Source organism: Protopterus annectens, chromosome 17.part0 (assembly GCF_019279795.1).
Source record: "Protopterus annectens isolate FY-2018-M chromosome 17.part0, PAN1.0, whole genome shotgun sequence".
Lineage (NCBI taxonomy): Eukaryota > Metazoa > Chordata > Ceratodontiformes > Protopteridae > Protopterus > Protopterus annectens.
The window spans coordinates 388864246-388882110 of NC_056751.1; the positions used below are offsets into that span (position 1 = coordinate 388864246).

Here is a 17865-nt window from a genome sequence, read left to right on the forward strand (position 1 = left end):
GGCCAGGCGGGTATCGGAGCTTCAAGCTCTTTCATTTAAACATCCTTATTTGTTTTTTCACCCTGATAGAGTATCTCTTCGCACTAATCCATCCTTTCTTCCCAAAGTTTGCTCCGTTAATAATATTAATCAGTCCATTGAACTCCCCACCTTTTTCAAAAACCACTCCAATAAGTTGGAATATATGTTACACAAGTTAGATGTTCATAGACAACTCAGATTTTACTTGGACAGAACAAAGGATCACAGAAAAACAGACCAGCTCTTTGTAGCCTTCTCAGACAGCAAGAAGGGTATGGCAGCTACGAAACGAACCCTGTCCAAATGGCTTTCTGATTGTATTATTTTTGTGTATACTGCCTCTGAACAAACTTTACCTGTCAAGCCCAAAGGGCACTCTACAAGATCAGTATCTACATCCCTGGCTCATGCAGCCCGCCTGCCGTTAGACACTATTTGTGCGGCTGCCACTTGGTCTAAACCACATACATTCATTTCTCATTACAAAGTAGACAGGATTTCTAGGGACAGGGCAACCTTTGGTTCCACTGTGCTCAGGAACGTTCTCCCCTGAGTTCCTCAGGAACATGGAGCTAGGGACGCAACCCAGGTGTAAGAACAAACGGCGAGATTGAACACTCTCACATATAGATGTTATGTCCTTACCATAACGTTCCATGTGGAGTGTTCATCTCGCCTTTGTTCTTACATTCCCACCCTCCCACCCTCAGGAAGAACGTCCAGTTTAGGTGTCTGGTTTGTTTCTCCTGCTTCTGCCTTGAGCAGTTGTTGTGGCTATATGTTTTTAGCTATGTTTATTCTTGTTTGGCATGAATGTGTTATGCTCTCTTCTGTTGACTGCTGCTTTGCTTGCAAACTAGATCTGAGGTTAAAGGCAGAGGGGGATTGTGGGAGTTAGGTTGGTCTCGAGCTTCTTCTCGATGCAGAGCTTTGCCAAGCGGCCGACACGGAGCCGAGGATCGGCTCCGAACCCAGGTGTAAAAACAAAGGCGAGATGAACACTCCACATGGAACGTTATGGTAAGGACATAACTTCTATTTTATGCTTATGACCTTATAGAAAATAAGGTGATTATACCTTTTTTACAGGTTCAACTGATTTTTCATGGAAATGTACTTTTATGTGAGCTGTTTTGGATTCCTAGCTAAACTGTTGAGCTGCAATTCATGTTGGCTTAGTCTGCTTCGGGTGACTGGTGACTGATGCAGTCTAAGTGCTGTGGATGGCCTCAAATAGTGCAGGAATAGGGGATGGGGATTTTTTATTAAATACTATAGTGTGCAGTATGATGTGATCTGAAATGATTATAATGTTCATTGTCATAACACTGACAGGGACACAGCCAACCTGCAGGAGAGTATGCATTTGTTTCCTTTAATTTGCTTAATATTTTGTGTGGAGGTGGTTAACAGCAGCAGTCTGAAATACATTACTGAGGTAGGTATTATTTATTTGATCACAATCAGACATTTGAGGTATACACACTAAAGTGGCAGTAATTGATGAATTAGTGTATGCCTGTTATTGTGTCTGTGTATAAACATGCTTGTGCTTCTGTGCATATGCAAGAAGTTCAGTGGATTACACTGTATGTACCTGACAGCAACAAGCTGAAATGCATTTCAGTGTTCCATTAGTTATTTATGCATTTGATTGCAATTAAACATCCGAGTTGTACACAGTCAAAGTAACTTAGTGTGTGTTTTTGTGTTCTGGGGGTTGTGGTAGGCTTCACCATATGTATATATATGTGTGTTACAGCATCGGACAGAAATTCATTGTTCATAGGTTGATACTAGGCTATCGACAATAGGGCCTATACAATCCTAGCCATAACAATTCCCTGGATATTTCTCCCCACAATACTAGCAGGGCGACTGACATGATCTCTGAGGTGAATTTCCTATCTCCCATCCAATCATCTAGGTTCATTTTTAAGAGGGCCAAGGAGGCACTCTGCTTGACATGTATGGGCAGTCTATTCCAGAGTATGGGGAGTCTCTGGGTTAGGAACCTATTCCTCCAGCATGTTTTGTTCATTGTGATGACAGGGTTTAGATCTCTGGAGCGTGTGGCTCTGAGGGATTGGGATTTCTTTAAGTGGAGCATGTCCAACAGCTCAGGGTTTGACATGGCCTTGAATGTTAAGCAGAGATCACCTCTGAGTAGACGATATGCCACAGAGTATAGCTGGAGTTGTTTTAGACGGTCAGCATAGGGCATCTGCTTTAGGCCTGTGATTCTTTTAGCAAGGTATTTATGTGTCCTTTCCAGCTGTTGCAGATGTCTTGTGAGGTACATACAAAACGGGGCGTTGTACTCTATAATGGGTCTAATGAGGGATGAGTACAGTGGGACAATGACCTCCTTTTTTCTGGATGAAAATCCCTTAGTGATGAGGTGTGCCATGTTGAAGGATTTCCTGACTGTTGTGGTGATGTGGTTATCGAAGGTGAGACCACTGTCCACCTGTGTCCCTAAGTCTCTCATCACACTTTCGGTGTTTAGTGTACTGCCACCTATGTGGTAATTCACGGGTATATGTTTTTTTCCCAAAGGGGATAACTATACATTTCTTGGCATTAAGTTTGAGTCCATGGCGCTGGCACCAAGCATCTGTTTCTGTAAGGCCCTTTTGTAGACTATCCACATCATTTGGGGATTCAGTAATGGCTCCCAGTTTGCAGTCATCTGCGAACTTTGTTAGCCAGAGTCCCTTAGTGTTGGCCTTTACTTCAGAGAAGTAGATGCCAAACAAGAGCGGTCCCAGGACTGAACCCTGAGGTACTCCACTTGCCACCTGTCTGGAGCTGGATTTGGAGTCGGCTACTTTTATAGTCTGGGTTCTGTCAGTAAGCCATTTGGCAACCCATCGAGTGACATCAGGATTTATGCCCAGCTTAGTAAGTTTATCTATGATTCCAGAGTGGGGGATGGTGTCAAAGGCCTTGGCGGGGTCCAGATAAACTGTGTGGACCTCCTAACCCTTGTCCACAGCTCTGGAGACTGATTCAAAGAAGTCAGTCAGGTTCAGGAGACAAGATCAGCCCTTCTCAAACCCAAACTGGGTGGGGTCCAGTGTTTGAAGGTTGCCAGTGTCTTTGTTTATAAGTTCCATGATAATGTGTTCCATACCCTTGCAGATCAGGCTCATCAGACTGATGGGATGGTAGTTCCTGAGATCCAAGGTGGATCCCCCTTTGTGGAGTGGGATAACTGTAGCTGTGCGCCACTCAGAGGGCACGAAGCCTGAGGTGAGGCTATGATTAAACATGACACTTAGGTGAGGTGTCAATTCATTTTGTAATTCATGTAGTACACAGCCCGGGATGTCATCTGGTCCCTTGGATGCTGTGTTCTTAGCTTTGGAGAGTGTGGTTTCAGCCTGTGTGGCCGTGATTACTGGAATTTGTCAATCTTTTGGTATTGAGATGGGCCCTTTAGGGGGTGAGAGGGGGGTGAAGTTGGCACTAAATCGATCTGCCAGGGTATTGGCAATATCCTTGGGATCAGTATATTTAATTCCATTTTATTGTGGCTCAGAGCAGATCTGAGCATTGCCATTTAGATTCATGACATAACTATAGAATGCCTTGTGGTTGTCTTTGGAATCTTTAGCAATTTTATTTTTGTAACTTTCTTTGGAGGATTTTATGAGGGATCTCAACTTCTTACTGAGGCTGGTAAGGGAGTTTTCTGCATCCTGGGATTTTCTTCTTTTCTGAAACAGTTTCTTCCTTCTGTTGTATAGTTTGTTTATGGCAGGGGACCACCAGATAGGCTTCTTTTTTTTGGAGGAGACCATCTTGGTTCTATTTGGGATGGCACGATTCATACACGAGTGGATGTGCTTGTGCAGTGCCTTAGTGTAGGATTCAGCAGTCGAACTTTCAGGTCCCGTCTGCATGGGTGTCATGAAGTTTGTCACTTCTGACTTGAGTAGCATGAAGTTGGCTTTGGAGAAGTTTTTTATGGAGGTTTCCTTACTGGGGGGTGGGGGTGGGATGTGGATGTCAAGGGTGATTAGCTTATGGTCAGACCTGACCAATGAGGGGGTGACCACTGGTGTGGAGCACCAATCTCCCATGTTGGTAATGACCAGATCTAGGATATTGGAGCCCCTGGTGGGACAATGGATTAGTTGATCCAGGGCATTGGAATTTATGAATTCCAAGAACCGTTGGGAAAATGTGTTGGTACCCGAGTAGTTTTCCCAGTTATGGCAGGGTAGTTGAAATCACCCAGTATTAGGGTGTTTGGTTGTATCTTAATATTTTTCCAGTATGTTTAGAAAGATGTAGTGAGGATCTTGGGGCATGGTGGGGGATCTGTAGCAAGGTACAATTTGGATTGTAGTCTTACCTAGTGTTAGTCGCACCTGGAGAATTTCAGGTGCATTGTGTTGGGCAACTAGCCTGGAGGTGTGTGTATCCTTGGTGAATATGGACACTCCTCCACCTTTAGTGTTTCAGTCTTCATTAGGTGGCCGAAAAGTGTGGTAAGAGTTGTAGCCTGGTATTGCTGGGGTGCTGTCTGGAGCCTTGAACCAGGTCTCATTTACTGCACCGATATCAATGTTCTCCATTTTTTGGAGTGCCTCGAGAGAGTGCATTTTGAGGTTTAAAGTTCTAGCATTGAGTAGCATTACCTTCAGATTTTCCATGCTTGTATCTGTTATGGTGGTGGCTTTGTCCTTTGAACCTTGCTTAAAAAAAGGCACTATAGGGGTGGCAAGAGCTTTATCCAGTAACCTGAATCCCAGGGGTGACAGGTGCAGACCATCTCTGGCAAAGCATTGTGGTTTGTCGATCATGTCGTCCCAGGCAGACAGATACTAAATCCCCTTTGAATGACACCAGAAGCTTAGGCAGTTGTTGAAGTCCATCATTTTGTCCTTATGCTGTGGTATCATTCTGGGCGAAGGCAGGATGGTACTCGGGGTTAGGGTCATACCTGCCTGGGCCACATGATCCGAGAGCTCTTCCATATCTCTTTTCATGTAGTCCAGGAAGGTACTGCAACTGAAGAAATAAGCAAACAAGTGCAGCAATCTGTGCTGCCCAGGCTAGTTTGATCTGTTTAGACTTTAACTAAATCTGCAGAGTGTAATGCGGTATCCATTTTTTATTTATTTATTTTTTTATGAAAACATCACCCTCCTATCCATCCTTACATGAATGAATGTGCTAATCCTAACCCTGCCACTTGCCTTGACCCCAACTCCACATTACCTTGTAAAAAAAACAAAAAAAAATTCTCAGCAGTACCACTATTCAAACAAAGTTTGTCTGAAGGGTGAAAGGTTGATTTTTATTTTACCAAGCATAAAAAGGAAAACGTTTCATTTTTTTGATCGGTGTAGTTTCAGTATTTATTTTTGAGATTTGTTACTTTTGGCATACAGAATTTGTAGCACTTATGTTATGGTGTTCTTCGGTAGCATAATAATCATCGTTCCAGTCCAGCGCTGAAAGAGCAGTGCTTATAAATTTACTGATTCTCCTTTCCTAAGTCTGTTCAGCTGCATGATGTTCTAGGTCTCGGAGGCTGCACATCTCCTAGCCCCCATGAAGAATGCCCATAGTTCTCATAGAAGTGCCATGTGAAAAGCCTCCCCCATTCATTGCTTATTAACTTGCTTTTTAAGATGATGATCTTCATAGTCCATGTTGTATTACTGATTATTGGGCCTTTCTGACCTGCAGAAACCCCAAAACAGCTCATTTTCTGGAGTCTCTGCATCATCACTGGAAGATAGACACCTGAAGACTGATGTCTGGATATCAGGGTACAAGAAGGTCATCTGTAGGTGCCATCTTTATTTCTTTCTAGCCATGCAGTCTAATGTGTTTCACGAGTGTTAAAAACAATCCCTGTCCATCGGTCTGTTCATTTTTCCAGAGTGTCTCCTTCTTCCAATCAGATAAGTGCCCCATTGGGTATTTTCCTGTGTTAATTCAGTGTTTTAAAAAGGTCAACAGCTGTCTGAAGTGTGGGAAGCAAATCCCGTGTGAAGATTTTCCCTTTTGTCTTATCTGCTTGGGGCCTCAGCACAAAGTCTCAAATTGTCCTGACTGTGCAAAATTCTGTTTGAAATTCCTCAAACACAGGGATGACTTATTAACTGCCCATATGACGTCCTTCTCTTTGGTTTGCCCAGTGGCATTGCAACCCACAGCTACTGCAAGGTCTTCACAAATACCAGCTTCCACTAGCATCATTCCAAAGAAACAGAAGGACAAAAAGACCAAGGACTCTGTTTCTGAGAAAGCTCTAGCTGTAGTCCCCAAGTCGGTTGACAACCCAGGTGAGGTGCCTTTACCGCCCCCTGGTCTGGCAAATCTGATGCCTGAAAGCTGTAGCTCAACCCCTCATTAGGCCACCATGGTTTATGGCCTATCTACAACTGTTGCCATGACATAGATGTTGGTTGGGTCTGAGGTTGCTGAACAGGCCCCAGCTTCTGACATTAATGTTATGAGTTTCGAGGACAGCACCCTGTCTACTTCAGCTACTGAAACCTTCTCTAAAGTTACAGTCTAATGACTGCAACCTCAGGTCATCCCTTCTAAATGGACATCTAAACCAAAGTGAACCACTTCCCTTTCTTCATGCCTGCCTTCTGTCACTTCTTCTCAAGCCAAAGCTCAAAACCTAAAAATAGCACAGGAATTCATGGCTTTCATGAAATCCAGAGAGCACTCCCACATTTCTGCTACTGAAGCCTCCCCATCCAGAAAAAACAGGGAGGTGGCCTTTCAAGAAGATTCAGATTCCTGAAGCTCAGAGGATGAGGAGGAGTTGTAATACCTAGTCACTTGCCACCACAAACTTATCCAGATTCAGACTGTGATGGCACCCTCTCTTCTGCCTTCCGTTCCAAGGACCTTTCTTTCAGTGATAACCTTTATAGATTGAAGGAGGCTTTCAGATGGGAAAATAAACAGTTTTCACAAGCTCAGAGGGAACTACTATATTTGCCTTGTCCTAGGCCACTGGCTATCCCTACTGTGCACATAGTACTGGATGATGTCTTTGAAAGCATTGGTTTACATGATTCGGTACTTATGTATTATTGCAATCAGATTTCCAACCTGCCCAAATTCGTTATGTTTGGCCGAAAATCTCAATGTTAGCCTTAAAAGGGAGGGATGTGTGAAGTGCTAATTAATAGTCTGTCATATTGTGTATGAGGCAGGAAGAGGAATAACGGTCATATGTCCTATTTGTCGAGGATGTATTTATCCAACGTAAGTTACTTTCGCATAAAATAAACCAGAGTTTTGCTTCAGAGTCTTTGTTAGCCAATGTCGTCTTCATAGAATATCGTAAAGTATGGCAAGTTGTGATGATCTTTATTCATGTAACTGTGACTTTTGGGTTGATCCTGTTTGACGTTTCCCACTTTTTAACCTCTTGCCTTGTATTAGTAGACAGTGACAGTATGTTTTTTACATTTGTATTTGTGTACTGTGATATTGTAATTTACAACTTTTATCTTTCTTCAAACTGACTGTACTGTATTTTACGTTGACTATTACTTTAGTAAATAGCACTTTATCGTTTTAATATTACTTGTTTTTATTCAATTTTCTGCATAGTTGTTTTGGTGTAAGAAGTTTAGGGTATGGTAAACATGTAGAAAAACTGAAGACATAAACAGATCCTTCTTCACAGGACTCAGAAGCAGCAGCCATATGTACTGAATTTTCATTGTCAGGTCAGGAAAGGATGCTCTTTGGGAATATAAATGTTGGCGTTATTCATCTTGCAATGTCATACACAAACAGACAGAATAGTAATTGAGACTTTACACAAGCCTTTTCAGGTTAACATTGATAGGTTTGCGAAAACATTACAAATTATCTCAGGTTACAATTCTGATTGCGATAATACGCAAGTACCCATGATTCTTTACCACCAGTTCTTAGGAAACCAGACAGGTTTTACAGAGTGGTTGACTCTCACAAGCACCTTTACAAGAAATCCAAGGCTGACCCCTCAGTAGTCTCCCACTGAATCCTCAGAAGGTGTACCTAAGGGACCAACTAGACAACCCTTACTTAATGACAGGGAAAATAGTCTATTAAACAGATTTGGGGAAATTCTTATGCCTTTTCCACCCTTGGAATAAGAGTATTAAATTGCCAATTCCATATGCTAACCTACCTTGAATTTCTCCAGGACAAAATTCTATCTAGAGTGGACTCTTGTAGCTAGAACCTTATTAAAGGAAATTCAGGAGACTGCAAGAGAAGCTTTACAAGTCTCCATACATTTCTAAAGTGTGGCTATGATACCTTAGATGCATCATGCAGACAGTTCCCACAGGTTCTGTCATCTGCAGACATGCATGACTCAGGATCCTGCCCCTGTCAGATCAGGTCAAGGCTGAACTGCTGGATTTCCATTAGACAAAGAATTATTTTTTGGACCTCCAGCTGAACATGTTTTTGTGAAGCTGGATAAAAAAGGAAAGCAAATAAAAACTGTTCAGGAATTTTATCTGTCTCCGACACCAAGGTACAGTTGGAATTAGCCCTCAAAACCTTGGCCTTTCTCCCCTAAACAAGACAAGTGGAGGCTTCCCTGTGGCATGAGACCCAGACAGTGTAGGAGGTGACAACCAGAGCAATCACACAGAACTGGGAGCTCCAAGGACCCCACTCAGTAGAGAGACCAACTGTGACTGTTCAACCCCAGTTTCCCATAACCCTACCCACCCTCCCCTCCAGATCTTTGGCTGGAAGAGTCTCCTTCTTACTAAAACAATGGAAAACCATCATCAGGGACCAGTGGGTCCTCTATATCTTAGAAAGAGGGTACTACATAAGTTCATAGAAATCCCACAATTTTTGGCCATTCCAAAAACCCAAAAGAACAGGAAAGCCTATTACCACCTATCCTCAGGGAACTACTTCACCAAGGATCTGTTTACCCTTTTCTTCCAGGTCAGGAGGGGGAAAGGTTTCTTTTCAGAAATCTTTCTAGTTCCAAGAAAAGAGAGTAACTGGACTTCCATCTTGGATCTTTCAAAACTAAACACGTTTCTCAGTATTCCAAACTTTAAAATGTTTATTTAGCAAAAATTACCACTCATGATCTTCCAAGATGCCTTCGTGGTCACTCTAGACCTAAAAGGTGCTTACCTTCATGTCCCCTTAGCACATAGTCACAGAAAATACCTAAGATTTGTAACAACAAGCTCTCACTTCCAGTTCTGTGCTTTACCATTTGGTCTGTCCACTGCTCAGAGAGTTTTCACAAACTGCTTAGCTCCTGTGATATCACACTGTAGAACTCTTGAGAGTTCATATTTATCCCTGTTTAGATGATTGTCTCATTCGGAGAAATCCAAAACAGAGACTCTAAACACCTTGCAGATCACCATAGACTGCTTACAGAATGTAGGTCTCACCTTAAATCTTCAGAAGTCACAAATTCTTCCTCAAACAAGGATCCACTTTCTGAGCACTCTCATAAATTTGGCCCAACAGAAAGCCTTCATTCCTCCCCTAAGACAAGATATATTTGCTGACAAAATACTAGACCAGCCTTTTTCCAAAACAACATATTTCAGCAAGGGAATTTCTGAGGATTCTGGGTTACATGGCATTCTGTATTCTCATACTACCACTTGCAAAGTTACACATCAGAAAACTAAAGTGATTCCTAAAAAATGCTTGGAAACAGCATTCTCAGCCCCTGGGTACCCTTCTGCCTCTCCTTCCATGCATAAAGAAGCCATTCTTTTGATGGAAGAACACCATACTGTAGAGCCCAGAGGCAGATTTCTCATTACCAGAAGCAGACAAAGACCATCACCCCAGACAGTTCCGACATAGCTTGTGGGGCCCACTTAAGTTCCCTGAAAGTGCAAGATATCTGGGCACCCCAGCAGAGAAAATTGCATATAAATCGGAAGGAGCTACTAGCAGTCTACCTGGCCATAAAGGCTTTTCCGCAGAATTTAAGCCCAGGGACCTTGCAGATCTGGACAGGCAACATCACAGTGATGTGGTACATAAATGAGCGAGGGGTACCCTGTACTACCCTTTGTGCAGCCTCATGAGGAAGATTTGGATGCTTGCTCAAGAACTAGAGCTAACTGTCATACCATCTTATAGTCCGGGTCAGAACAATACCCTGGCAGACCCTATAAGCAGGGATCTTCTAGACTCCAGTGAATGGGCATTGGAGAGAGAGGTGTTCCTGGACCTAACTCTACTGTGGGATGTCCCCTCTCTAAACCTATTCACCTCTAACCAGAACAGACAACTACAGAAGGTCTGCTCCAGAGCTCAATGGACATGTACTTGGAAAATAGATGCTTACTCTTTCACATGGAAAAACTTGTTCCTGTAGGCATTACTGTCCTTACTTCTGACCTCAGAGTACTGATAAGTCAAAAAATAAAATACAACCACCCAAACGGCCAGTAAAAAAACTTAAATATTCTTAGCACCTTGGCTTACAAGCCTTCAAAGAGATAAAAATTGTACAAAAACACATTTTATAATACCCCCAATTAAGCCATTCATTAATAAAACAATAAGAAGCTGCATTTAGTTTAAAGCAATGCCTTCCAATTACACTCAAGATTCAAACCTAAAGGTGACAAAGTCTCTAGACTCTGTAATGTTGTTGTGTCTTTCGTCTTTTCCAGGTTAGGGGTCGCCACAGCGGAACTCTGGCCCGCTAATGATTGGTAGTTGATTTTTACGTGCAGAGTTACCAGCCCTGATGCACAACCTTCAACGAAGGTACGCCCATTCACGCATAATCTCTACGCAGAAGACGCTCTAGCTGAGAATCGAACCAGACAGTGTCTTACTGTGAGGCGACAACGCTATCGCAGCACCACCACCGCGGGTCATAAGGAAAACATATTGATGGAAGAACTGAGTAAGACGTGTAGTTATTTTTTACAAAGGGGATATGATGCGTCTGTTTTAGAAAGAACTTTGAACCGATTGTTTGGTATAAGTCAAGAGTTGAATAGTGATAATAATAATGAGAGTAACAGTAAATGGTAGGGTATAATAATTATGCTCTGATTATAAATAGACCAGAAGGTTTATTTTGTTACTACATATTATATTATGGGTTCCTATGAATTCAACGAAAACGCATTATGTTGAATGCGTTTTCGTCGACACATGTAGAGCGAACAGGCAAAACAGCGAAGTGGCTATTCAGCGAAATATTTCCCTGGGAAAGAAGCCGCTTGACCGCTTCGTTGCTTTGCCGTGTTCTGAAGTGTAATGTGGTCCCTTGTCCAGTATAGCTCCCGAGCATGATTGTGCAGCAGTTACTGACCTTAGGGTTAGAGGTGCGGGTTAAGGTAAGTGCATGTGGTTTAAAATGTTTATTGTTTTTTTTTTCGTTAAATGTATGTTTGGGTTATGTGCATATGTGTAGTTAGTTGTTTACTGGCTTTTGGGGGGGGTATAATTAGGATTGGGTATGTGTGTACGTGTTTGGAAGTGTGTAATGTGTTTTTTTTTTTTTTGCGGGGGTTGGAACAGCAATTTCTTTCCTAGGAAAAGAAATCGCTGTTTTTCGGATTCAACGTGTCGATGTAACATTGTTCGCTGCTTTAAGCGTTCGACGTTGCAGTATGGACCCTACTATTATAACATATAAGATTTTGGATGCTATTAAGTAACTGCTGGGGCTATTTAGTGAAGAATTGATCTTTAAGGGAAGTTTTACCTAATCAACCTACTCTGTCATTAAAGAGGGGTCGAAACATGAAGGACATGATGGTGCATAGTTCTTTTTTTTTTTACAGTTCCAAATACTGAGTTATGGGTAGAACCCAGATTTTTTGTACTTTTTCTTGTGGGAACTGTTCTGTTTGTAGTTCCCTTTTTTGGTAAAATTAATCATGTTAATTATGTCTAGGCAATCTTTCAGTTGTAATAGTGTGGGTGTTATGGCCTGAGATGCTTCTGTAATCTCTCTTATATTGGAGAAACTAAGTGGTGTTTTAGAATAAGACTGCCGGAGCATCTTTAAGATATAAAGCATAACAGAATTGAAAGCCCTGTAGCAGCCCATTATACATTATGTCATGGGGGGATAATAGTTGTTTAAAAAGTACTGTTTGGGAAAAAGTAGAAGGGTATAATGCTGTTGAATTGAAAAAAGAAATTGCATTATAAAGAAACAATATATATTTTAAAGTTTGGGACTTTGTTTTTTGAATCTTGAGTGTAATTGGAAGGTATTGCTTTAAATTAATTTTTTTTTTTGCATGCTTCTTATTGGTTTATTAATGAATGGCTTAATTGGGGGTATTATAAAATATGTTTTTGTGCAATGTTTTTTATCTCTTTGAAGGCTTGTAAGCCGAGGTGCTAAGAATATTAACTTTTTTTTTATTTTCACTGGCTGTTTGGTTGGTTGTATTTTATTTAATTCATTCTTTTTTGGTAGTTTGTGATACTGATAAAAGTCAGGGCAGACAGACCCAGTATGATCCTTGTGGCACCCTTCTGGCTGAGACAGCACTGATTCTCCCTTTTGTTGACCCTCAGTGAGAGGATTTAGCACACCCAACAGCAGGAAGTAGATCTCCTCAGTCAAGACAAGGGATACGTCTTCCATCTTCGCCTAGCCACACACAGATTTACAGCCTCAAGGATTGGCTTTTGACACCACGGAATGCCTCCTATCTCATGGACTTGCTTTCCATTCTAAAGGAGGCGAGGAAACCCAATACCAGAAAATCATACCTGGCAAAATTGAAGAGGTTTTTCATCTGGTGTCACAGCAAGAACACATCCCTTCTCAGACAGACATCAGCTCAGTCTTGGGAGTACCTTTCAGGCCTATTTAGACAGAGACTTTGCTCCTCCAGTATTAAAGTACATGCATCTACCATCTCAACTTGCCTGTATAGTGTTCCACCTGTCTCCTCGCCCACCCACACAAAGTTTTACCAAAAGGGGTAATTCACTTGAGACCATCCAGAAGGAAAAGGAACCCTATTCCTGCCTGGGATCTAAATTATGTGCTAGAGAAACTCACCTTGTCCCCCTTTGAACCTGCTGCCACTGCTTCTCTAAAGATGCTCGCTTGGAAGGCCACTTTTCTTATAGGTATCATAGAACTTTCCCTAAACCAGGCTATTCACCTGCAAGTCTTCTTCCCAAAATCACATAACAGGCAGATCAGGTCAGGTACTATTTATACAGGACAAAATCCCCTAATAGACCAGAGCAATTGCTGGTGGTTTTCATAAAGGGTAAACTGGGCAGGCCTGTTTCCAGACAAACAATTTTCAAATGGAGAGCCAGCTGCATTAAGTTCTGTTACTTCCCCCATAGAAAAATTCTACCTGGGCATATTACAGCCCACTCTACTAGGCATAAGACAACTACCACTGCTTTCCTCAAAGGAGTCTCCACCCAGGCCATTCTAGAGGCAGCCACATGGAACTCGCTGCACACCTTTACAAAACAATATAACCTAGGCAATATCAGGTTTTACTAGTGCCACCCTGTCTAACCTTATTTCTTAAGGTCATACAGATGACCCATCACTCACCTCTTGGCTTTGGGAGTCCTCACAAGAATCAGCACTGCAACATTGATTATGAAGAACACGGTACAATTGTGTCCCATGTAACATAATTGTCGATGTTTGAGTAGACCAGTGTTGCAGTACAAACTCCCACCCTCCAACCCCTCTATCTGCTGACCACTTTTCTCCTCCTTTGCTGGATAAAAGGGGTAGAGGAGTTCTTTGAAGATATTCCTCTTATCTCCATCATCTCCTCTTTGCCTCATATAGTTTTCCTCGTCTCTCAGATTCAGACAACTAGGGAGGTTGTGCTGTCCTCAGGCATCAGACTGCTCGTTCACTGCTTAGAAGGACTTGAAGGTGCCTACAGATGCCCTTCTTATATACAGGCGCCCAGATGTCAGTCTTTAGACATTCGTTTGCTAGGGATGATGCAAAGACTGGAAATCGGGCTGGTCGCAGGTTTCTGCATGGCAAGGAACAACCAAGAATCAGTACTGCAACATTAATCAACTTGAACATCTACAGTTATGGTAAGTGGGATGCAACTGTACTTTCTTCTGTTTTAGTGGCAGGAAAACAAGTGATGTCCTTACTAATTTCTTTTACACCCCCCCCCACACACACACACACACCCCGTGTGCTGCAGACACTAACTTTAACTTTATATTCATCACTTGTCTGTTACACCCATATACAATGCTAAATGGAGATAAAGCAGTTAGCAGGTGTTCCTTGAAGTAGAGCAGGCCAAAAATCTTATTATTCCATGTTGTCTTTGCCACCCAGGCTTATTTCCATATCCATGATGTAGGCAGTGCAGACAGATGGCAGGCCATCATACTGCCTAGATACATTCAATTTAATTGTCACAAAGCACATAATTATTTCACAAGCGATAAAGAATTTATATAAAGTAAGAATATCTGAAAATGATATGTTGTGCCACCTGTGTCTAATTGCCTTGCATTGTTAACATTTGTGTTCATTTCTGAACTGTTGAGCTGTATCAACTTTTCCAGCAGTGAATAAGTTACACGCTCCACACTTAATTTTCCTGAAAAACTATGATAACTTAATTTATGGTGTCTTATTATGCAGATCATTAAGAGGGCCAGACAAAACTATTTGTTCGAGCAGTATCAGAAGAAGAAACCTGATCCATCCAAGCTGCTGGAAGATGTTAAGACTGCATTGAAGGTGGGTCAAGATGTTGTGGGTGGGCAGTGGGATTGTTTATAGTTTACTGATTTTGGATAATCTTCACATTCATTTGCAGCTAAATGTAGTGATGAGTAGTAAGAACATTAGATAAACAGTGTTAGCACATGTTATGGGCTCATTTAGTTGCATAAGATTTGCTGCTTTTGTGTATTGTGCTACTTATCTTTGCCATGTAGATAGAGTAGCTTTGTTCAAAGTAGCCAGTCATAATGGAAGTTGTTAAGGTAAAACCCAAACAGTGGCATTTAAAGGCAATACTTTTGGGTGTTGCATGTTAGGGTGCTTTGGGGATTACTTTTACAGCCACTGTTTTTAATCTCTTGCAGTATACTTAAATTTTATCCTTGCAAGATGTAAGGCAAACTTCCTACTTTTAAGTAACACCTTAGCAAAATTGTAATGCCGACCCCTCCCCCAAACCCTGAGAACACTTCTGCCTATGAGGAATTGTTAATGGAAACTATATATAATCATATTAACAGCTGCAAAGAGGCAGCTGTACCCAGTCACAGCAAGCATAGGACTAAGTCAAAAATAGGCCACCCTAGTGGAATACAACAAAAGGAAGAAAATTATGGTGAAAATTAGGAGGTACAGTGACTGGCAAGGTGAAGTCTCCTTAATCAATTTAAACAAGCACCTCAGTGTGCTTATCAGGTCTCCCAAAACCAAATTTGGATAAAAATATCCTCCCAGTTCAATTAAATTACAAAGGTAATATACAGCAATGTACTGAATTAACTGTAAATGAGGCCCTCTGTACTGAACAAGAAGGTGTAGCAAATCTACTGTCAGACAAATTTAGCTCCATTTGTACTCCCCTGTCCCATCCAGGCACTCTCACAAGAAACACAGACACACACACACAGACACACCAGTAGGGAACACATTCCAAAGGCATTCTTCAGTGCCAAGAACACTGCACCGATAGGCTCCAATAATATGCTGGGATGCTCTCCTTAATAGCATGAAACATGAACTATCAGGCCTACTGGAATCACTTTTTAACTACAGCTTCTAAATAGGCTTTGTGCCAAAAATTGGAGAACTGAAACTGTTACCCCACTGCACAAGGGCAGGCCATTCACAGACCTAGAAAACTATAAACCCAGGCTTATTAGTCTAATATGTAAAAGCCATGGAAAGAATAATCAAGGATTTGTTAAATGACAACATAGGAAACCTACAGACCCTAACTCCTACTCCATTTGGTTTCATTAAGGGCAGAGGGTGTGCCTACTCAGTGGACTTCAAAACACAAGCAGTCGGGTCACTCCAGAACTCAGCCACATAACACAAGCACTCAGGTCACTCCAGAACAAGTACAAATATGACTCTGTCATTGTCCATGTTGGTGTGAATGTCCTGAGCCGTATCTCCCTGGACTACATGAAAAGAGACCTGGAGGAGCTCTCTGATCACATAGTCCAGGCCAGTATGACCCTGACCCTGAATAGCATCCTGCCCTCACCAAGAATGATAACTTGTTATAGAGAAAAAATTATCAATTTCAACAATTGGCTAAGCTTCTGGTGTCATTCAAAGGGGATCCAGTGTCTGTCAGCCTGGGATGATATGCTCGACAACCACCACACTGCTTCGTTAGAGACGTCTTGCACCTGTCACCCTTAGGCTTTCGAATACTGGCCAAGGCTCTTGCCACCCCCATAGTGCCTTTTTTAGGCAAGGCTCAAAAGACAAACCCACCACCGTAAATAGCACAAGTAAGAAAAAACTGAGGGTAATGCTACTCCACGTAAGACGTCTAAACCTCAAAGTGCACGCACTCGAGGCACTCCTCATTATGGAGAAAATTGATATATGTGCAGTAACAGATACGTGGTTTAAGGCCCAAGCACTACCAAGCTACAACTCATACCATACATTTCGGCCACAAAACCCAGACCAAAATACAAAAGGCGGGGGAGTATCCATATTCATCAAGGATACCCACACCTCCAGGTTAGTAGCACAGCACGATGCTTCAGAGATCATCCACATGCAAATAACAACGGGCAAATCTGCTATTCAAATTATAGCTTGCTACAGATCACCCACCATGTCCCAGGACCCCCACTCCACATTCCTGCAAACACTGGGAAACATAAAGGTCCTACCAAACACCCTGATATTGGGTGATTTCAATTACCCAAGCATTAACTGGGAGAACTACTCAAGTACAAACTCCCTTGCCCAACATTTCCTAGAATTTATAAACCCAAATGCCCTGGATCAACTGGTCAACACCCCCACCAGAGGTGACAACATATTGGACCCGGTCATCACCAATTTGGGCGACGGTGTTCCACACTGTAGGTCAACCCCTCGCTGGTTAGATCTGACCATAAACTAATCACTCTGGATATCCACATTCCGCCACCACCCCCGGACAAAGAAAGCACCGTGAAAAACTTTTCAAAAGCTAACTTCACATTACTTAAGACTGAGGTGGGACGTTTCAAAGCCCCCATGCTAAAGGATAATGCTGTCCAAGCTGCAAAATCCTTTACTAATGCACTCTACGGGCACCTACAAGAATGCATGGATCATGCTATCCCAAACAAAACCAAGACTTACTCCTCCAAGAAAAGGAAACCAGTCTGGTGGACTCCTGCCATAAACAAGCTATACAACAGAAGGAGGAAACTAGCACAGAAAAGAGTAAAATCCCAAGAAGGGAAGACATCCCTGATCAGAATCAGCAAGAAACTACGTTCCCTCATAAAATCATCCAAGGCTAGCTTCAAAAGAAAAATTGCCATGGACTCCAAAGATAACCACAAGGCATTCTTTAGTTATGTCAAGAATCTAAGTGGTAATTCTCAGATCTGCTCGGAGTTGGTGCAGAATGGCACAAAATACACTGAACTGACCAATATAGCCAACATCTTGGCAGACAGGTTCAGTGCAAACTTCACCCCTGTCTCACCCCCAAAAGGGCCCATAACTATACCAGAAAAATGTAGTGCCCCTGAAATCACAGACACTCAGGTTAAAACAGCCCTCTACAAAGCCAAAAACACAGCATCAATGGCACCGGATGGTGTCCCAGGCTGTGTCCTACACGAGTTCAGAGATGAACTAACCCC

At 42.2% G+C, this 17865-nt stretch overlaps 1 protein-coding gene across 1 annotated transcript in view; it reads left to right on the top strand.

Moving 5' to 3' along the window:
• CARS1 (cysteinyl-tRNA synthetase 1) overlaps nt 1-17865 on the top strand; it is a 736066-nt gene that overhangs the window by 208731 nt on the left and 509470 nt on the right. The window contains exon 6 of the mRNA XM_044059397.1: nt 14654-14752. Within this exon, the coding sequence (XP_043915332.1) occupies nt 14654-14752 (99 nt within the window). The remainder of the gene's footprint in view (nt 1-14653; nt 14753-17865) is intronic.